General features: G+C 35.6%; 1 protein-coding gene across 3 annotated transcripts in view; it reads right to left on the bottom strand.

Moving 5' to 3' along the window:
• The window catches only part of LOC127872198 (uncharacterized), a 229,571-nt gene that overhangs the window by 179,797 nt on the left and 25,811 nt on the right, over positions 1-23,963 (bottom strand). The window contains exons 10-11 of one of the 3 annotated variants that reach the window (XR_008045724.1): positions 23,505-23,636; positions 9,496-12,986 (exon numbers count right to left, since the gene is read on the bottom strand). Coding sequence is in view for 1 of the 3 variants with exons in the window: in XM_052415530.1 (XP_052271490.1) it covers positions 11,779-12,986; positions 23,505-23,636 (1,340 nt within the window). In the remaining 2 variants the exon portion in view is untranslated. Of the gene's footprint in view, positions 1-3,967; positions 12,987-23,504; positions 23,637-23,963 lie in introns of those variants that run through there. The other 2 variants (XR_008045725.1, XM_052415530.1) reach the window with 2 other exon arrangements.

Raw genomic sequence — 23,963 nt, forward strand, 5'->3', positions numbered from 1 at the left:
GTCATCCTTCAAGGTCAAATGTCAAATATATGGCGTCTGTCCGTCCGAAAACGTTAACATTGGCCATAACTTTGTTTAATATTGAAGAAAGCAACTTGATATTTGGCACGATGTGTATCTCATGAAGCTTCACATTTTGAGTGGTGGAGATTCAAGGCCAAGGTCATCCTACAAGGTCAAAGGTCATTTTTTTTCAAAGGGGTGTTCTCATGAAGCTGCACATTTTGAGTGGTGGACGTTCAAGGTCAAGGTCATCCTTCAAGGTCAAATGCCAAAGGTAATTTTTTTTTCAAAGCGGCGCAATAGGGGGCATTGTGTTTCTGAGGAACACATCTCTTGTTTTATGTTATTTCATTTTCAATTTCGGTGGTATCGTTTGTGCTTGTTTCATGGAATTGTTTTTCAAGTGTTTCAATGATTTTGATGGTTTCACTTTCAAGTTTGCGTGTTTCTGTTTGTTTAAATGATGTGTATCTAATTGTTGTGTTACGTATATTTCCTTTAATTACGTCCCATAAGGTGTTAGGGTTTATATCTTTATTATTTTGAACTGTATTGAATATTTCTTGTTGTCCCCTACCGGTGAAACTGGATGGGACTTATGGTTTGCGCTCCGTGTGTCAGTCTGTCAGTCTGTCCGTCACACTTTTCTGGATCCTGCGATAACTTTAAAAGTTCTTCATATTTGTTCATGAAACTTAAAACATCGACCGATGGCAATATGGAGATTATGCACGTCAATTCATTTTGTTCCTGCGTCAAAAATTGTGGTTGCTATATATATATATACTGCCAAGGGTGGCGTTTCACCGGTAGGGGACAATATTGCTTGACAATCTCTTGTTTTATTTGCGTTTGATATTGTGTATCTAATCAGATGCTGTTATTAATTTTAAAGTATCCTGGGCCTCTTTCAGGTTGTATTTGGTGCAGTTTAAGTTCAACTAAAGATTGGTCAGTATAAATCCTGGTGTTATACTACATGTGTCAACAACGTTGCAAAGTGACTCAGATATTAAAAAATAGTATAATCTACAAAATATTGTTGGTTTTGTGTTTGAGTGCTAGGTGAATTTGCTTTCGTTTGGATGTATTGTACGCCAGATGTCTATTATATTGTAGTTTTCAATTATGTTTTTCAAAATGTTTCTATTTTTAGAATGGGTATAAATGTTTCCCTTCTTTTTATCTAATATTGGGTAAAAAACAGTATTCAAATCACCACCGACTATAATGTTTTCATCTTGGTTATTAATTATAAAGGATCGTGATGTTTCGCAAAATGTGGAATCATCTATGTTAGGGCCGTAAACGTTGATTAATGTTAATTGTGTGTTCGTGGATTTTGATGTCTAAACTTGCTTGTCTTCCAATTATTATTTCGTTAAAGTTGTCGACTGTATTATTTTATATCAGGCAATATCTTGTTTATAAGTATGCTGTCCACTTAGATATCTCCGTCCCATTAATCGTTTAAGGTTTGTGCTAAAGTATGTGTCAAATGACTTTCTTGTAATAGGCATATACTTTTTTTTTGTCGTCCAACCATTCAAAGGTTTTTATTCGTTTGTCTTTATTGTTTAGCCCTTTTACATTCAAAGTACATATTTGAATCATTTAAAAAGGTGGAGGGTGATGTAAATGATAATGTGTGTGTGCTTGTCCAGTTAGTTTCTATTTTAAAACACGCCCAGTTGGTTTCTATTAATGGATTTTCATAGTACTTGACAAAAGCGATCATATTACAGAGACGGACTGTTATTTATGCTAAAATGAAAGTTATAAACATGATGTAACCGAATTGCGTATTTTACAATACGTTTGCAGTAGTGTATATACAGGCATATAGAGGCACACAGAACAACGGATATTCGAAGTAACCATTACACGCAAATGTAAAATAAGACCAACTTTGTGCAGTATTTTCCTGATTTTTCTAAACTGATGTGAGTATCTTTATGACAATGTCACTTTTGTTGTATTGTTAAGTTGCAGTTACATTGACAACACCCACCCTTTTTTGCATTTCGAGTAACTGAGCAGCAGACGTACCGGTATTTCTATTTAAACTTGATCACACCTGCTCCTCGTGTGATCCCAATAAATATTCATTTATAATATTTAAATAAGTTATTAAGTTACAATGCGGAAAGTGCTTTATATTTTTAGTGACGGCGTCCTTTATTAGCTTTAAAGGGGCCTTTTCACAGATTTTGGCATTTTTTTAACTTATTCATTAAATGCTTTATATTGATAAATGTAAACATTGGATCATGAAAGCTCCAGTAAAAAATCAAGAAAAAAAATAAAAAAAGGAAACAACATTGCCCGGAGCAGGTTTCGAACCAGTGACCCCTGGAGTCCTGCCAGAGTCCTGAAGTAAAAACGCTTTAGCCTACTGAGCTATTCCGCCGAGTACACATGTATGACGTATTTTATACCTTATATAAGCAATCTTCGTAGTTTCACAAAATTTAACGACAAAAACAGAACTCTCCAAATTATTCAATCGTTTCGCGTTGCAACGCTTTATAATTTTTAGGTTTTAAAATCGTCAAAAGATGCATATAATGGCTATATTAGAGCATGGTTAATGTTCAGCATTACTGTTTCCTCACAAATATCATAACTAATACGAAAACTTACGAATCTGAAACAACTTTTTTCAATTTTGTCAATTTACCAAAGCGTGAAAAGATCCCTTTAACCCCTTATATATTTCCTTGTGGCTATTCTTGAACAGTCACGGAGCCAGGCAAGATCAGTCGCCTTGGTGTAATGGATATGGTGTCCGCCTAGCGACCGGGAGGTCACGGGTTCGATCCCCACTGTGGGAGCGTTCTTTAGATCTCCCCCAAAGACACCAAGTACTGGTTCTAGGCCCAGGAAACGGACTCGAGAGCGTTTATATAAGCCTCAGGCTTTCGATGCAATCGAGCTTAAATAAATAGGTTTAAACTAAGATCAGTCACGGAGCCAGGCAAGATAATCGGAGCCAGGCAAGATAATCGTAGACATGACTGCGTTATTATTATGAGTATTGATTGTTCCCCTTGCGTCTGCAGTCAACAACATGGGTAAGGTAAGATAAATCAAAGCACTGACAGGTTTTGATGACTGATGACACAAAGGAGACATAATGTGGGTGATTTCAAATGAGCGCATGTAATATGAAGGTCATATGTCTAGACGTTGAACGAATAATTGTCTATTATACCAATTCAATAAGAAATAGTATGAATGCATATTTAAATTAATAAACAGATTTTATCGGTTATCACTTTTTTTCTTGTCTGCTAAAAGAAAGTAAGAGAAAAATTTTATTGTCACAATTCGTCATTGCTTTATTCCTATACATCAGAAATATGAATCCTTGAGCGCCCAATATAAAACTATATTATAAAAACACTAACATAGTATATTTCAAGTAAGTCGGGAACAGAATGCATTGATAGCCTACTGTAGGATGGTCTCTTCACTGGAATTTATTGTTGATGTTTACAAACTTGTTCGTTTTGACATAGCAAGATCTCGCCATTACCATGTTTCATAAGAATATGTAACATTATAATATATGTTCTAAGAGCAAAAGAGCAATCAATGTGGCCTCTCAAGTGTTTCAAGGCAATATTGCTACCGGGGTATACATGTATGTGGAAAACATCCACATCCCAAACAACGTGTCCATAAGCTTAACGTTGATGACCGAGGTAACATGCCTCTCACCATGAATATGTTGTTGTAATGACCGAGGTAACATGCCTGTCACCATAAACATGTTGTTATAACACGCCAAAGAGATCTAAACAAACAAGTATATGAGAATATTTATAAAGCTCATTTTTGCAACTTTCAATGCAATTAACTGATTGCTTTAAAAAAACACTTGGTTCAATACACATATAAATAGTAACACTAGTCTATAACCATGATCCAACCCTTTTAAAATGAAAACAAACAAAACTCACATCATGCCACATTTTAATTATTATTGAATGCAAGCCATACATTTAGAAAATCACTGATTTTATTTGGTATGCTATTTAATACAAACTGTTTACAGAAACATTTCAGGGGGGATGTGCAGGTAATTCTTGTGGCATCATATATGAGCTGCACATAATTTGTATTGTGTTGTATAGGCGCTAAACTGAATTCTACTGGTATGGTGTATGAGTGGAACAGAACTCACGCAGTATTGTTCATGAGCTGAATAAAATTCTCGCAGTATTGTTTATGAGCCGAAAAGAATTTGCACAATATCGTTTATGAGCGGATAATTCTTGCAATATTGTTAATGAGCAGAATAGAATTCTCGCAGTATTGTTTATGAGCCATAAAGAATAGTGCGATATTATTTATGAGTCGATTAGAATTCTCGCAGTTTAGTTTATGAGACGACAATAATTTGTGTAGCCTTGTATGTGAGTCAAACATAATAAACTAATATTGCTGTATTGTAAGAGTTTAATGGTTTCTGAGAAATATCTTCCTAGTTTTTGTTTATAAACTCAGACAACATGAATATTCATAAAATAATATGACTGTTTTGCCTAGAAGTGCTTAAAAAGGCAAAATCTATTGAAACATTTCGCATATTATTTGAGACATGAAACAATAATTATACATTAAAATATTGCCTTTTAAACAACAACAAGTTAACAACAGTTCAAAGTTACATGCAGGAATACATACTGGACAAAACAAGATGAGTTATAATGAAAATTGAAATGTTCCTGCATTACTATTAACATATTTTGATCTTACATACAGAAACAATGTAAGGGTGTTTTAATATATTGTTTATGTCACTGTTTATGTATAAAAACGTCCACAAAGCGCAAAGGTACTCTGGTTACATTTTCTACATATAAGACAATAATTTTATCAAATTGACATAATAAAATACACAGTGATAGACTGGTAGATTATAAAAAGTCTCGCTTTGGGAAAACAGGGCATAAAACACATGTAAAAAGTGTTGTCCCAGATTAGCCTGTGCAGTACGCAAATGCATTAAGCCCTTTTTTCCCGAGCTAGGCTCAATTGAATAAACACATATGTAAATGTATAAATGCTTCATAAAACAAATTAAGAGAAATTTTATGTAAGTATACAAGATGGAGACATATAAATGAAAAACCTCAAAATGACTAATAGTATGTAAATATATATAATCAAATATAGAAAAATAAAAAAGAAATTGTACAATACAGCACTCTTGATATTTTACAATATATAATTTAAAAAAAGAGTTCAGTAAAGCACTTGATTAATGATTCATTTTAAATGGGCATGATTAAGTTATGATATAATACTTTTTTTAATTAATTGCATACACATATACTCAGCAAGACAGTAAACGGCAAATAACTTAATAATATACAATTTCAAAGATAAAATGTATGTTCTTAAAAATAAACAACCATAGACAAGACTGAAAATAGATTTTCTATGAAAATAAAATTCCAATAAATTCTAACTGATCATTCCGCAAGATAAACTTTCAACTACATTCACAGTGAGTCCAAGAACTAAGTCTGAAACATATAACTTATGATAATGATGGCTCAAACAAATTTAATATTGTAGCATATGGGATGTGGTTTGATTAATAAGTTATGAAAACGTACATTTTAAACGAAGAAAGTCTTTAAACAAGAATAACTGACCGTAATTTATAGAATGACGTCATGTGTAAATCAAGACTGCATTCATGTACATATTTTCAGAATTCTTACTGTAAACAAAGACCTATTATACGTCTTTGAAGTAAACCATATCCGTGCTGGAATATAGCGAAAATTAAAGGCAATTAATTTTCAGAGAAATACACAAAGAACAAGAGTGCCAACATGTCACATAACATCATCATTTAGAGGTGTGACCGTGTGGGTTACAGTGATTATTGAAAGAAGTATTCATATTTTGCAAAAAAATTAGTGTGTCCCCATACAAATAATAGTTAAAGTAATTTGCTTCATCACAACTACAGTGTTTTTACCTATACTCAGAACAGACATAATATACCTACCGGTAACTGATAGACAAGCTGAGTATAAAGAGCTAAGTATAAAATTTTAAATAAATTAAACAAAAAAAATCTCACAATTAAACATTATGTAATCAAATAAGATTAATATTAATCAAGGGCTGTTTGTAAAACACGCATGCCCCCCAAATGGACTGTCAGTTGTAGTGGCAGCAATTGTGTGAATACGTTAAGAGTATGGTTGGCAATTTAAAGAATTGCTCGGGTGACTCATGGAGTTGCATTCGTGAGTTATCATCCGGAAACCATTTTACTGTTTCAAGTCACTGTGACCTTGACCTTTGACCTAGAGTACTGAAAATCAATAGGGGTCATCTGTTAGTTATGATCAATGTCCCTATGAACTTTTCTGATCCCAGGCTTAAGCGTTCTGGAGTTATCATCCAGAAACCATTTTACTGTTTCGAGTCACTGTGACCTTGAACTTTGACCTAGTGACCTGAAAGTCAATAGAGGTAATCTGCCGGTCATGACCGATGTCCCTGTGAACTTTCCTGATAGCAGGCCTAAGCGTTCTTGATTTATTATCCGGAAACAGTTTTTCTGCTTCAGGTCACTGTGACCTTGACCTTTGACACAGTGACCTGAAAATCAAAAGGTGTCATCTGCCAGTCAGGACCATTGTCCCTATTAACTTTCCTGATCCTAGTCCTAAGCATTTGTGAGTTATCATCCAGAAACCATTTTACTGTTTCAAGTCACTGTGACCTTGACCTTTGACCGAGAGTCCTGAAAGTCAATAATGGTCATCTGTCGATCATGACCAATGTCCCCATGAATTTTCCTGATCCTAGACGTAAGCGTTCTTGAGTAATCATCTGGAAACCATTTTACTGTTTTGAGTCACTGTGACCCCATTTCACTGTTTCGAGTCACTGTGAACTTGACCTTTGACCTAGTGACCTGAAAATCAATAGGGGTCATCTGCCAGTCATGATCTATGTACCTATAAACTTTCCTGATCCCAGGCCAAAGCATTTTTGAGTTACACATGTATTATCCGGAAACCATTTGGTGGACGGACCGACCGTTGGACCGACATGTACAAAACAATATACTCCCTCTTCTTCAAAGGGGGGCATAATAAAGCTTTAAAAAATATCCTTCAAAAATTAACTATATAATAATTGTCTGTAAAATTACTTACATCGGTATTGTTTTTACCTACTGTTGCATACATAAACTAGCTATGATATCAAACAATAAATTATGGGCGATTCTAATATGCAAAATTGTAATGGGATTTTTAACAATAAGAATATTACGGTTTTCAAAAATTAGCTTTTGATTTATATGCATGCAGCTGATTGCACAGTCCACTTGCACCTTACAAGCGAGTTTATTAGCAAGGAAATCAATGAAGTCTTCGACACAATCATTTCAATTCAAATTGGTGTATACTACAAAGGGAACACTGCCTGCATAGTAACACATTTGAAACAAGTCTTTTGATTGGTTAATTTCCCTGCAGCATTGGACACAATCTAATGAGCAGTGTCATTAATTATGCATGACTAAGCAATTTTGATGGCTTAATCTCTCAAGGTCATTCATAAAACATAACATATAATAGGAATCGTGGGTTCCTAAAATGGTTCAAAACAATTAAGGAAAAATCATACAATATTCATTGATCATCTATGGTTAAAATTAAAATGGACCAATAGATATATTCATAATAACAGTAGATATATCAATATCATATACATAAAAAATGACTGGTATTAATTATATGGATTTACACATATTTTTAGGTGACTTTCTATCAAATATTTAACACATGATAATCATAGTATGGGTCTTGATTGTATGAACTTAATATTTTGACAAACAAAAGAACACATCAGATCTAGTTTACTTACATAAAACATCTAAACAAATTAATCGTCAACTGACCACAAGTTTACATAACAAGTACATGGTGTTTCATTCAAACATTACCTTCAAAAACATGCTTCATCTATTGCCAACATTTACAAAATACAAGCTAATGGTATATATAAACAAGAGGGCCTGACAGGTCCAAAGTTGCTCACCTGAGATTCAAAGGAACTGACCTGTTCTGTGCAGCCCAAGATGTCATTAGAACAAAATGTTCTTACCAACTTTCATGACTAGTGAACACCCTAGCAGCCACATTTTTCAACAGACCAGAACCATTTTCATACACATCCGAGATATCATTTAAACAAATATACTGACAAAGTCTCATGAAGATTCATAAGTCCATGTAAGGAAAAATACCCCGCCCACTGGTGGCCATGTTTAAAAGTAGCAATACAGGCAACGGCATGACGTTTTAATAAAAAATTATATAATTTCATCCATTGTTTGTTGAAGAATAAACCTATGTCAGGGGCAAAATAAGCATTCATGATTTGTGATCCATCGTGATCTAATTTCTATTCCTATGACATAATGTATACTACTTATTCCTTTTCCATATATACTTCTGTCGGTAATTTGACTACAAACTATGATACAATTTTTTATTTCTAATATATAAATACAATTACCCATAAAACTTCACTTTCTCTATCATTTAGGATTCAATTTCAGAAGTCAAACTTTCTCATACATATTTTATAAATGAAGAACCAGTTTTTATGCCCCCGGTAGGGTGGCATATAGCAGTTGAACTGTCCGTCAGTCAGTGTGTCAGTATGTGTGTATGTCAGTCTGTCCGTCCGTCCAAAAAAACACTTTAACGTTGGCCATAACTTTTGCATTATTGAAAATAGAAACTTGATATTTTGCATGCATGTGCATCTCACGGAGCTGCACATTTTTAGTGGTGAAAGGTGAAGGTCAAGGTCATCCTTTAAGGTCAAATGTCTAATATATGGCGTCTGTCCGTCCGTCCAAAAACTTTAACGTTGGCCATAACTTTTTCACTATTGAAGATAGCAACTTGATATTTGGCATGCATGTGTATCTCATGGAGCTGAACATTTTGAGTGGTGAAAGGTGAAGGTCAAGGTCATCCTTCAAGGCCAAATGTCAAATATATGGCGTCTGTCCGTCCGCAAACTTTAACATTGGCCATAACTTTTTCAATATTGAAGATAGCAACTTGATATTTGGCATGCATGTGTATCTCATGGAGCTGAACATTTTGAGTGGTGAAAGGTGAAGGTCAAGGTCATCCTTCAAGGTCAAATGTCAAATATATGGCGTCTGTCCGTCCGTCCGTCTGCATGTGTATCTCATGAAGCTGCACATTTTGAATGATGGAAGTTCAAGGTCAAGGTCATCCTTCAAGGTCAAAGGTCAAAAAATAAATATAAAAAAATTCAAGCGGCGTACTCACATTGTGAGTGGTGGAAGTTTAAGGTCAAGGTCATCCTTCAAGGTCAAAGGTAAACAAATAAAAAATAACAAGATGCGTTTGTGAAACACAATGTCCCGCTTTATGACGTTTGACCTTGTAGGATGACCTTGACCTTGACCCTTCACCACTCAAAATGTGCAGCTCCATGAGATACACATGCATTTCAAATATAAAATTGCTAGCTTCAATATTGCAGAAGTGACATTACATGAGCAATTTTGACCCATATATTTGACCTTGAAGGATGACCTTGACCTTGACCTTTCACCACTCAAAATGTGCAGCTCCATGAGATACACATGCATGCCAAATATCAAGTTGCTATCTTCAATATTGCAAAAGTATTCATAAAATAAGCGATTTGGGCCACATATATTTGACCTCTGACCTTGAAGAATGACCTTGACCTTGATCTTTCACCACTCAAAATGTGCAGCTCCATGAGATACACATGCATGCCAAATATCAAGATGCTATCTTCAATATTAAAAAAGAACTCATAAAATGAGCGATTTTGGTAACATATATTTGACCTCTGACCTTGACCTTGACCTTTCACCACTAAAAATATGCAGCTCCATGAGATACACATGCATGCCAAATATCAAGTTGCTATCTTGAATATTGAAATACTGCAAAAGCGTACATTAAATTAGCGATTTTGACCCATATATTTGACCTTTGACCTTGAAGGATGACCTTGACCTTGAGCTTTCACCACTCAAAATGTGCAGCTCCATGAGATACATATGCATGCCAAATATCTAGTTGCTATCTTCAATATTGCAAAAGTTATTGCAAATGTTAAAGTTCGCGCAAACAGACAGACAGACAGACAGACCAACCAACCAACAGACAGGGCAAAAACAATATGTCCCCCACTACTATAGTGGGGGACATAAAAATATTTCAATAGGGGGCATTGTGTTTCTGACGAATACATCTCTTGTTGTTTCTGAAGTTACAGTGACAGTTCATTTAACAAAAATATTAACAGTTTTCTCAAAAATATACTGGTACATCTATATTTAACTGTCACACAACATTCTGACACGATTTGGTTTGCACTTCAATAAAACACTTTAATGATCTTATGTCACAAGTAACAATGACAAATTAAAAAACATTGTGTAACACATTATTCAACCTATAACGTGGTTGTTTCAAAAAAACGAAATCAGGCAAATTTAAACAGTAAAAAGCATTTGTATAAATTTGTTGCATTAGCTTATACAAAAATGTGGTTTTCATAAGAAGGCTTTTCACATTAAATTTATCTAACATGACACTGTAGTTGCCATTTTCAGTAAATACTTGTCTGGATAGGAATTTTTAAAAACACTTATTTGTATAAAAAGCATATTCAGGCTATGCTGAAACAAATTGCAAAGTGGAAAAAAATCAATTATGGAGTATAAATATCACTGTTCTTTATGAGAAATTATGTTCTTGCACAAAATACCTCTCATATTTGTTCAACAGGTATACATTTCGTTTGTGTGTTGTTTTTTAAAATCAAAATGGCATAGAATTGTAGTGTGCTATGCATATCCTCAATTTGAAAGAAATCCTTATTCTCTTATAATAAACAATCAACATAATTTGTTATATATGCATAATATGGCACTTAAATTAACAAATCACCGACCTCAAATAAATGTCAAATTAGATGTTCCTTTGTTAGTAAAAACAGCAATTAACGAGGTACATTTTTTTTTTTTATCTCTTTATACCAGTCCTGGTCCCGTAAACAGCCACTGTTTGTATTAAACTATATTTTATATACCGTAATTACTCTAAGTTTTTGGACACCCCCTTTTGGCAAAAGAATAAATAACTTTTTGTGTGACTCTTAATTTTCGGACATGAGCGTTTTTCGTCTAGCGTTAATGACTCTAAATTTTCTGACAGTATATTTTACAGTGCTATTTTACCAGATTTGGGCACTGTATTGACTCATCTTGAGACACCTCGATCACTAATTTTTACAAATGGATTAAGGTCATAAAACCTGGGAGAGGCATGCCTGAGGGCAATAGACCTTAACATTTGCGTTATTGGGAAAATAACCAATAACCAATCCCTTCACACAAAGATTTATCAAGAAAAGATCTTTTTTTAACCCAACTGCATTTTTAATGATATCTTCCTGTTAAGGAAGCAGTATGTTTAATGTTTTTATTTTTTTGTTCTGAATCATTTCAGGCAAGAGTTAGCAAAGCTGTGAGGTTGTATTTATTTAATAGTAGAAACGCTATTGTGCATTGAGTTATTGGATTTTATTGAGTCTTATTTAAAAATAATTAAACTTTTCAGACATGTATTTTTATTGTACATTTCAGTGTCTGAAAACTTAGACTTATTACGGTATATACAAATGCAATGACACTTTTTTTCAGATGCTGACACCCCCAAGACTTATGACATCATCATTCTCAAACTGTGTCTGTAAAATCTGCAAATCAGCTGATCTGTCATAGCCAGGATGAGTGGATTTTGACAGATCATTCTGCTGACCTGAAGAATACACCTTACTTCCAGAGGGAACCGAGCCATGCATGCTGGTCTGCTCGTAACAGTCAACAAAGTGTAGCATTTGATTGGACAGTGTTTTGCTAAGTACATCGGATTCATCAAAATCTTCAGGAGCGATAAATTCAAAGTCACCCTTTCCAGAGTCGACCGAATCTTGGTTTACAAACTTAGACGGGTATTTGCCAGGATCCATGGCCATATAGAAATGAGGACGTTTTTTGGAAACAGAGAAGTTTCCACAATCGTTATTGACATCAGAGGGTTCGTTGTTGAATGCATCCTGACTACAGTTGATGTCATAAAGGATACCAACATCAGAGGGAGTGATGGTGATTGTGTCAGACTCGCCTTGCATCATGGCCAGCAAGTTTGGTCTAAGGGGCCATAACTCATTTTCATTGATAGAAAAGACCCCAGGGGAACCAATATCAGACTGAAGCCCAGAATCGTACCTGCTGTCATCGCTATTCTGTCTGTTCCAAGACAACAGATTCGATCCAGTAAGCATGGCCCTCTTAGGTTTGTTTTGCTCATACTGTATCACTTGGGCTATAGCTTCAGCCAGTTGATGACCAATGGGACGATGCTGAAGGTTGCCATCCAAGGGCAAGTCATACTGGACAAGGTCCTTGTCAGCACGATAAATCTTGTGAACATGGAGTAGGAAGTCGGAGAAATGCTTCATGAGCTTGTACTTGAATCCAGGACAGATGTCTGGTATGATGAATTGCTCATCAGTGTACTCAAAATATACCATGACAATTTTATCATACTTCTCTTCATGCTTGAATTTATTTCTCAAGCTATTGATACTCGACATAGGTTTGGAACTGGGCGACATGTTGGCCCTAAAGGCGCCCTCTGAGTTGATGACAACAGTGTAGTCAGCCCGCTCCAGATCCTGGTGTACCCACGGGGCATCAAGCGTGAACTCTGCCATCATAACATCACACTGGCAGTACGTCTGCAGGTATGTACCAAAAGTGGTCACCACACGACGATGGTGCTCATTTTCGTCTTCATACAACAGGAACAACTTTGGCTTCTTTTCAAACTGAAGCAGTCCACCTAGATATACAGGGAGACATAATTAGAATCCTAACTATGTCCTCAATATGGATAATTTAATTTATACTAATTTATAATTTCACCAAGTTTGTTTAATGTTTCATTAGTATATCAGTCTACATTACAGTCTATAGAGGGACAATGACTTACCAGTATAGGTTAAAAAGGACAACAGGCAATGATTGATGAGGGACAAAGACTGGCCAGTATAGTTTTTGATGGTTGATAAGAACACCAGGCAATGATTGACAAGGGACAATGACTGACCAGTAAAGCTCTCCATTTGATGGTTTATAAGAACAACAGGCATTGATTGATGAGGGACAATGACTGAACAGTATAGCTGTAGATGGTTGATAAGGACAACAGGCAACAATTGATGAGGGACAAAGACTGGCCAGTATAGCTGTTGATGATTGATAAGGACAACAGGCAATGATTGATGAGGAACAATGACTGACCAGTATAGCTGTTGATGGTTGATAAGGACAACAGGAAATGGTTGATGAGGGACAAACACTGGCCAGTATAGCTGTTGATGATTGATAAGGACAAAAAGCAATGATGAATAAAGGATAATGACTGACCAGTATAGCTGTTGATGATTGATAAGGACAACAGTCAATGATTGATGAGGGACAAAGACTGAACAGTATAGCTGTTGATGGTTGATAAGGACAACAGGCAAGAATTGATGAGGGACTAAGACTAGCCAGTATAGCTGTTGATGGTTGATAAGGGCAACAGGCAACGATTGATGAGAGACAAAGACTGGCCAGTATAGCTGTTGATGATTGATAAGGACAACAGGCAACGATTGATGAGAGACAATGACTCAACAGTATAGCTGTAGATGGTTGATAAGGACAACAGGCAACAATTGATGAGGGACAGTGACTGGCCAGTATAGCTGTTGATGATTGATAAGGACAACAGGCAACAATTGATGAGGGACAATGACTGAACAGTATAGCTGTTGATGATTGATAAGGACAACAGGGAATGATGAATGAGAGACAATGACTCAACAGTATAGCTGTAGATGGTTGATAAGGACAACAGGCAATGATTGATGAGGGACAATGACTGAACAGTATAGCTGTTGATGATTGATAAGGACAACAGGCAACAATTGATGAGGGACAAAGACTGGCCAGTATAGCTGTTGATGATTGATAAGGACAACAGGCAACGATTGATGAGAGACAATGACACAACAGTATAGCTGTAGATGGTTGATAAGGACAACAGGCAACGATTGATGAGGGACAAAGACTGACCAGTAAAGCTCTCGATTTGATGGTTAATAAGAACAACAGGCAACAATTGATGAGGGACAATGACTCAACAGTATAGCTGTAGATGGTTGATAAGGACAACAGGCAACAATTGATGAGGGACAATGACTGGCCAGTATAGCTGTTGATGATTGATAAGGACAACAGGGAATGATGAATGAGAGACAATGACTCAACAGTATAGCTGTAGATGGTTGATAAGGACAACAGGCAATGATTGATGAGGGACAATGACTGGCCAGTATAGCTGTTGATGATTGATAAGGACAACAGGGAATGATGAATGAGAGACAATGACTCAACGGTATAGCTGTAGATGGTTGATAAGGACAACAGGCAATGATTGATGAGGGACAATGACTGGCAAGTATAGCTGTTGATGATTGATAAGGACAACAGGCAATGATTGATGAGGGACAATGACTGGCCAGTATAGCTGTTGATGATTGATAAGGACAACGGAATAATGAATGAGAGACAATGACTGAACAGCATAGCTGTAAATGGTTGATAAGGACAACAGGCAATGATTGATGAGGGACAATGACTGAACAGTATAGCTGTTGATGATTGATAAGGACAACAGGCAACAATTGATGAGGGACAAAGACTGGCCAGTATAGCTGTTGATGATTGATAAGGACAACAGGCAACGATTGATGAGAGACAATGACTCAACAGTATAGCTGTAGATGGTTGATAAGGACAACAGGCAACGATTGATGAGGGACAAAGACTGACCAGTAAAGCTCTCGATTTGATGGTTAATAAGAACAACAGGCAACAATTGATGAGGGACAATGACTCAACAGTATAGCTGTAGATAGTTGATAAGGACAACAGGCAACAATTGATGAGGGACAATGACTGGCCAGTATAGCTGTTGATGATTGATAAGGACAACAGGGAATGATGAATGAGAGACAATGACTCAACAGTATAGCTGTAGATGGTTGATAAGGACAACAGGCAATGATTGATGAGGGACAATGACTGGCCAGTATAGCTGTTGATGATTGATAAGGACAACAGGGAATGATGAATGAGAGACAATGACTCAACGGTATAGCTGTAGATGGTTGATAAGGACAACAGGCAATGATTGATGAGGGACAATGACTGGCAAGTATAGCTGTTGATGATTGATAAGGACAACAGGCAATGATTGATGAGGGACAATGACTGGCCAGTATAGCTGTTGATGATTGATAAGGACAACGGAATAATGAATGAGAGACAATGACTCAACAGTATAGCTGTAGATGGTTGATAAGGACAACAGGCAATGATTGATGAGGGACAATGACTGGCCAGTATAGCTGTTGATGATTGATAAGGACAACAGGCAACAATTGATGAGGGACAATGACTCAACAGTATAGCTGTAGATGGTTGATAAGGACAACAGGCAATGATTGATGAGGGGCAATGACTGGCCAGTATAGCTGTTGATGATTGATAAGGACAACAGGCAATGATTGATGAGGGACAATGACTGGCCAGTATAGCTGTTGATGATTGATAAGGACAACAGGCAACAATTGATGAGGGACAATGACTCAACAGTATAGCTGTAGATGGTTGATAAGGACAACAGGCAATGATTGATGAGGGACAATGACTGGCCAGTATAGCTGTTGATGATTGATAAGGACAACAGGCAACAATTGATGAGGGACAATGACTCAACAGTATAGCTGTAGATGGTTGATAAGGACAACAGGCAATGATTGATGAGGGACAATGACTGACCAGTATAACTGTTGATGATTGATAAGGACAACAGGGAATGATGAATGAGAGACAATGACTCAACAGTATAGCTGTAGATGGTTGATAAGGACAACAGGCAATGATTGATGAGGGACAATGACTGGCCAGTATAGCTGTTGATGATTGATAAGGACAACAGGCAACAATTGATGAGGGACAATGACTCAACAGTATAGCTGTAGATGGTTGATAAGGACAACAGGCAACAATTGATGAGGGACAATGACTGGCCAGTATAGCTGTTGATGATTGATAAGGACAACAGGGAATGATGAATGAGAGACAATGACTCAACAGTATAGCTGTAGATGGTTGATAAGGACAACAGGCAATGATTGATGAGGGACAATGACTGGCCAGTACAGCTGTTGATGATTGATAAGGACAACAGGCAACAATTGATGAGGGACAATGACTCAACAGTATAGCTGTAGATGGTTGATAAGGACAACAGGCAATGATTGATGAGAGACAATGACTGGCCAGTATAGCTGTTGATGATTGATAATGACAACAGGCAATGATTGATGAGGAACAATGACTCAACAGTATAGCTGTAGATGGTTGATAAGGACAACAGGCAATGATTGATGAGGGACAATGACTGGCCAGTATAGCTGTTGATGATTGATAAGGACAACAGACAACAATTGATGAGGGACAATGACTCAACAGTATAGCTGTAGATGGTTGATAAGGACAACAGGCTATGATTGATGAGGGACAATGACTGGCCAGTATAGCTGTTGATGATTGATAAGGACAACAGGCAATGATTGATGAGGGACAATGACTCAACAGTATAGCTGTAGATGGTTGATAAGGACAACAGGCTATGATTGATGAGGGACAATGACTGACCAGTATAGCTGTTGATGGTTGATAAGGACAACAGGGAATGATGAATGAGAGACAATGACTAACCAGTATAACTGTTGATTGAGCACTTCTAATGCACAATTATAAGTGAGCTTACGGTGTTGGTGGTTATGAAAGCATAATATTCAAGTAAATAGTAACTGTAATATATGTGAATTTTCTTTTAACCTTACTGTAAGAATCTTTATAAAAGTATTTGAGTGAAAACATGCCTCATTTTTTACGAACATATATTTCTCTAACTTACCGACTTATTATATGCATTTTGCATGCATGTAGTAAATCACTTAAATGTAAGTGTTTTGCTACTGTATGTACAATTGAATATTTTTAAGTGTCATCTTAAATACATATGTTCACTCAATTTAAATGTACCACAATGCATTTTCTGTTTAAAGTGTGGTAGTTGTTTTCAAGACTATTAGACGTGCTTAGCTTTACTACAGTCTCAAATGAGCATATTTCAAGTTTTTTTAATGATTGACACTTGTTCTGTTTTTATTCCTCTTTTAGTTTGTGAGATGGTCCAAACAATTACAACTCTTGATCATCCTCATCATGCATTTTATTCACATCCTTATTCAACTCACCATTATTTTCCCACGTTAAAAACTTTCGAACCAGGGATACTTTTATTTATTACTTTAGGTAATATTAAGATATGAGCTCCGCTCTGTGGAAAAGGGAGTTTAATGCATGTGTGTAAAGTGTTGTCCCAGATTAGCCTGTTCAGTTTGCACAGGCTAATCAGGAACAACACTTTCCGCCTAAAATAGATTTTTGCTAAGAAAAAACTTTCTTGAAACGAAAAATATTACAGCAGCATGAAGTGTCGTCCAAGATTAGCCTGTGGGGACTGCACAGGCTAATCTGGGTCGACACTTTACGCACATACATTAAACCTCCTTTTCACAGAGCACGGCCCATATACTTTATGAAGAGGCACCTATGCCAAGTTCTTTCTTTAATCACTTAGTTTCACATTTTATTATAAATTGCCTTCATTAATATCAAGAATAAATTGTTGCAAATAAATGGCATCTTTCACATGAATGCTCTTGATTTCGGGAGCATGTTGACCTATAAGTTGTCTATACTTATTTTCTTTTAATATCAAAATTCAGTAATAACTTGAACTTGTATAAAATGTTTAAGAAAACATGACCCCAGTTTATCTTCAAAGACAAAGAGTGGATGTCAGACTCATGAGTGTATGACCCTTCAAGTTGGTGAAGTGTTGTCTAATATAGGTACTTGTCATACAATACAAACACTCACAGTTGGAACTGAGCGCTATTCACACCAAGTGTGACAATTAATTGAAAAGAATTGTCTGCTATGAGGAAGATATTTTCCCCGCCAATAACAAGTAGCATTTCCCAACTGGGAACAAGGAAAAAAGGGACCAACCTTACTAGGTCAAGGATACTAGGTGCTAGTGACAATGGAATAAAAAAAGTGGATTGTTGAAAGCTATACAACTGGCATTATCTCTAGTAGTGAGTCTTCAGCACTTCCTTATTGGGACAATTGTCCTGTATAATGTGCTCACAGACTAGTTACCTTAACACTTAACCACTTATAAAAGTATTTTGACGCATTTGTAGTCCCTTAGAAAGTTAAATTTGATAAAAGGCTTTTCTTACTAGATCAAAGTTTTAAAGGTTTCAGTTCCAACCCTTAGATACTGATGAGCAGTGAGTTACTCACAGGCTGTACTGGTTTTATGCTGTTTGCACATAGCAAGATTGACTTAGCATCTAGGAGGCAAAGGCTTTAGGGTAAAACAAGAGCTGTCACCATAGGATGACTTATGCCCCCGTAAAACAAGAGCTGTCACCATAGGATGACTTATGCCCCCGTAAAACAAGAGCTGTCACCAAAGGATGACTTATGCCCCCTATAAACACTTGATAGAAGTTATGAGCTTTTTTCGAAACCATAAACGCAGATTTCGAAACCTAAACGCGGACCCTAAGTTCAAGGTCAAGGTCACAGGGGTCAAAATTTGTGTGCGTATGGAAAGGCCTTGTCCATATACACATGCATGCCAAATATGAAATTGCTATCTGAAGCGACATAGAAGTTATGAGCATTTTTCGAACCTAAACGCAAAGTGTGACGGACAGACGAACGGACAGACTTGTTAATAAATATGCCCTTTTAAAAATGGTTCGAGTTGCAAAAGAGTGGACAACAATTCCGTTAATTAATCTTATTTTGGATTACTCAAGGGCAATTATTTAAAGCCAGTATTTACGATTTCGATGTCAACATTTTACGTACTAATCTTAAACCAAAACATGAATGTGAACAAGGTGTGCAAAACAACACATGTTTTATAATGCTTCCAATTATTCATTTTCTTCAATGCAATTAAAAACTACCACATTAACAACCACAATTTCTTTTTTTTGCAGCACCAATGATTGTGTTGTTGTGTTGTATGAACAAATCTGCACAGAAGATTGGGGAAACCTAATAATACACATGAATTTGTTTTAAAACATACTTTATAAAAGACATTGTAGCAGGCAAGCATCAAATGTGCATATGAATTATGCTTATGTTGTACATGGTATAAAGCAGTTTATTAATTAGACTGTTAGGAATCAGAGTTTTTAATTTACGTATCCAAAATGTTTCTTTGCATAAACATTCTAGATTGTTTTCAACAACAAAAGAGAAATCAGATCACATGCCATTATTGTGAGTTAATCTAAAATATGCAGACAAATGTAAATTAGGATTCATCGAACAGTTTTTTGTATCAAATGAACGGCTATTCATTCTGCCAGATACATTTTTATTAGTTTGTGAAGTACATTCACCATCATATTGTAAATCATAGGATAAATCAGTAACACTACTATTGAATTTTCAACATGCCTTAATATTATTGCAGTTTGTGCATCTTCGTCTGTTACATTTACCAGATAAATGTATTTGAGCATTGTTATAAGACACTGAACATTTCACAAGACTCTTACTTAAATTCTTATGTCGTTTGTAGGTCAAAATAGGCTTAAATGAATGTAGGGATTTCACACTTTCCTTATCTGACAATCTTAATAAATCCCAGTATTTGTGTAAAATTTTAGCAATATTAGGGAGTGATGTGTTAACCCTTTCAGTGCAGAAACCGAATTTTGAAGGCCTTTGCAAACAGTTTCGATCCAGATGAGATGCCACAGAACGTGGCGTCTCATCAGGATCCAAACTGTTTGCTATTCCGATAGTATTCTTTGAAAAAAATCAAAGAAAATGCTAATTTTAGAAATTCAGCAAACGACATTTTAGCAGACGACAAATTTCCCAGCATGCAAAGGGTTAAAACATACAGCAAAGGGTATTATTGAATCAGTATTTTTCTGAGTTACAAATAACACTATTCTGTGTCATATTTTTCACTTTACAAAATCAATATTTTATAACATTTGTTGGATAATTTCTACTTTTAAAATATTTAAATAAACTAGACAATGATATATGATATGTTTATACAGCTTAGCCTGACTGTACGGAATTCTCCGTTTATAGGACATGGGGTAAGATGACGAAAAATCTAAGTATAAATGCATATAAGCAGGTTTACTAAATAAATTTGTAACAATGGTGTCTAGTTGACTTTTTGATATAGATACATCAAAAAAATATAAACACTGTTGAGATATACTAGAGGTAAATTTGATAGTGGAATGGAAATTATTTTAGGTATCAATAAAAGTTTTTAAATCTTCTTAAGAGCAATTCCATAAAATAAAAATGTCATCAAAAAATCTAAGCCAAACATATGGTTTAATAGGCGTATTGTTAAGGAAATCTTCCTCAAATTTTCCAATAAAAAGCAACGCATAAGACTGTGCCATAGGACTACACATAGCAGTACAGATAGTTTGTAAATAAGTCTCATTATTGAAAAAAAAAACAATAATTTTCAAGAACAACTTGATACTACTTTACATTGATACTACTGATGAAGGCTATGGCCGAAACATGTTTGGTATTATAAAAAAAAATTAATTAACAAAAGTAATGTGTTTGTACAGATTATTTTATTTTATTATTTTCAAATGTACAAAAGATAATTATTTATAATAGTATAAATCTTCAATTTTGTTTGATTTTTGCTATTACTTCTTTTGAACTGTTATTCTTCTGTTTAATTAATTGATAAAATTACTCCAACTGTACATCCAAGTTTGAAGATGATATAATTAAAACAATGCAAGACAAGGGACAAAATTGTCACAAAACCAGGTTTTCATTGTGAAAAAAAAATCTGATAAAGGGAGAAAACTCAAACTGAACTTTTGAAATGACCAAAAAAAATTAACCCCCTTTGTAAGTGTTTTTTTTTGTTTTAAATCTATTTTTAGTCGTGGCGACCTTGACATTGGAGATATTGACGTGATTCTTTCGTGGGACACACCGTCCCATGATGGTGAACAAATGTGCCAACTGATTTTAAAATCTCACAATGAATGACATAGTTATGGCCAGGACAAGCTCATTTATGGCCATTTTTTACCTTTGAACTCAAAGTGTGACCTTGACCTTGGAGATATCGACGTAATTATTTCGCGCGACACACCGTCCAATGATGGTGAACAAATGTGCCAAATGATTTTAAAATCTGACGATGAACGACATAGTTATGGCTCGGACAAGCTCATTTATGGCCATTTTTGACCTTTGAACTCAAAGTGTGACCTTGACCTTGAAGATATCGACGTAATTATTTCGCGCAACACACCGTCCAATGATGGTGAACAAATGTGCCAAATGATTTTAAAATCTGACAATGAACGACATAGTTATGGCCCGGACAAGCTTATTCCGCCAGCCCGCCAGCCCGCCAGCCAGCCAGCCCGCCAGCCAGCCAGCCCGCCCGCATTCGCCAATCTAATAACCAGTTTTTTCCTTCGGAAAACCTGGTTAAAAAACTGTGGACAATATTATTTTGGTCATTTTTTTATTTATTCAAGGGTCATAATTCTGAAAAGCTTCAAAGCTATCCCACTGGTTATTGGCTAGATAGTACGCCCATAAACATTACCACCAATTCGCATTATGATCCAATTTTCACTGTTTGATTAAGAGATCAGACATCTTTGTCCTAGATGCTGCACATCAAACACAAAGCATGCTAATGCCCATTCCATGTGTTATCAAAAAATCTGTCCCCATTTTTAACTGGCATATAAAAAGATAGTTTACAGTCCACTATTAAAAATTCATGCTTTTGTCAAAGTACTTTATCCCCCAAATAATGAAATGCCGACTATTCTGTTGTGTTCTGTTTTAAATTTTACAACAAATTTCAAATCGATAAACCGTTGCCATTATTCAACAACAAGATTGAAACCATAAAAGCGGACCAGTAGATACATGCCAATCTGTCTATTACAGGAAGTAAAGCATTTTATCATGCAACCTATGGCATAACTGACTTAAGATTAATACCTGGAAAAATAAAAGAATTAATTAATGTAAAAAAATATATATTAATGCATAAATATACTTGCAAACATTCTATACGAATTAATGAATGTAAAAAATAATTAATTAATGCATACATAAACATGCAAACATTTAAACAATCAGTGGAATCATTGGATGAAAAGATAAATCAACAAGAAATGTGTGTTCTAATATGGATGAGTGAAATGAAAGAAAGCTGTTTGACACACACACGCACACACAGATAACAGTGGTAACAATAAAACGTCCTTAATTCTAAAACTCATTTGGAATAATTAATGTTGGATAGAAAGATATGGTTGAATAGATCAACAGAAAAATAAATAAAATAAAAGCCATTCTGAAAAATGTTGAGCCATTATATATAATGCTTTAACAAATTAAACAGGCCTTGAGTGTCACCTTGACCTTTGCCCAAGCAATTACACACCCCTCCACATGCTGAACATTTCCTTAAATTTATTTTATAATTGCTTGATAAATGATAAAGTTACGGACAAGAAAAATTGACATTTTCCAGAATTGCACAATTGAACTTTAAGTTACAGTTTTGATGTTATCTCTGACCTTAAGTTTTAACCTTAACCTTTGATGGATGTTACAGCTGAACTGATCATGGTGATGATCTGTAGTAAGTTATTTCAAAATTGCATATTGAATGACTAAGTTACAGTCCAGACAAGCTGTTTTAAATTTAAAAAATTGACATTTGAACACTTAGTGTGACCTTGATTTTCATATAGGGAGATGGATGTTATACGCAACAAGTTTTCTGCTCATGGCTGTCATGTGTGAAAAGTTATTTAAATCTGCATGATAAAATAGAAAATTAAAGTCTGGACAAGCGGTTTTCTGGTCAAATTTGACCTCTAAATGTGACCTTGACCTATGAGCCAGAGAGACAGGTGTAACATGGCACATGTCTACTTAGGATAATGATCATTTGTTTTAAATTATTAACAATTACCATATGAATGAAATGTTACAGTCCCAACACGCCCAAAAGCATGCACGCACACATACGCAAGCTATATTTCATCAAGTGGGCTCTAAGAAAAAATCCATAATTTCCATGTATTACTACCTTTGTTCAGATTGTTCGGATAGGTGAGAACAGACATTCCATCATCTTCTAAGACATCCACAAACCCATCATTGGCCATGGCAGTGGGGAGGTCATCTGCTCCTCTGAGCTCAGTTTTCTCCTTGTCCGCATCTTAAAAAAGCGTGCACTAAATATATAACACAGCATGTTTGCTCAATGAAAAAACATGATGGCTTCAATATGTCATGCCCATATCAATAAACAAGAGATGTGTTCGTCAGAAACACTATGTCCCTTTTTGCGCCGCTTTGAAGCTATATATTTGACCTTGAACGATGACCTTGACCTTTCACCACTCAAAATGTGCAGCTCCATGAGATACACATGCATGCCAAATATCAAGTTGCTGTCTTCAATATTGCAAAAGTAATTGCAAATGTTAAAGTTGGCGCAAACAAACAGACAAACACACAAACAAACAAACCAACAGACAGGGCA

This window comes from Dreissena polymorpha, chromosome 1 (genome assembly GCF_020536995.1).
Source record: "Dreissena polymorpha isolate Duluth1 chromosome 1, UMN_Dpol_1.0, whole genome shotgun sequence".
Lineage (NCBI taxonomy): Eukaryota > Metazoa > Mollusca > Bivalvia > Myida > Dreissenidae > Dreissena > Dreissena polymorpha.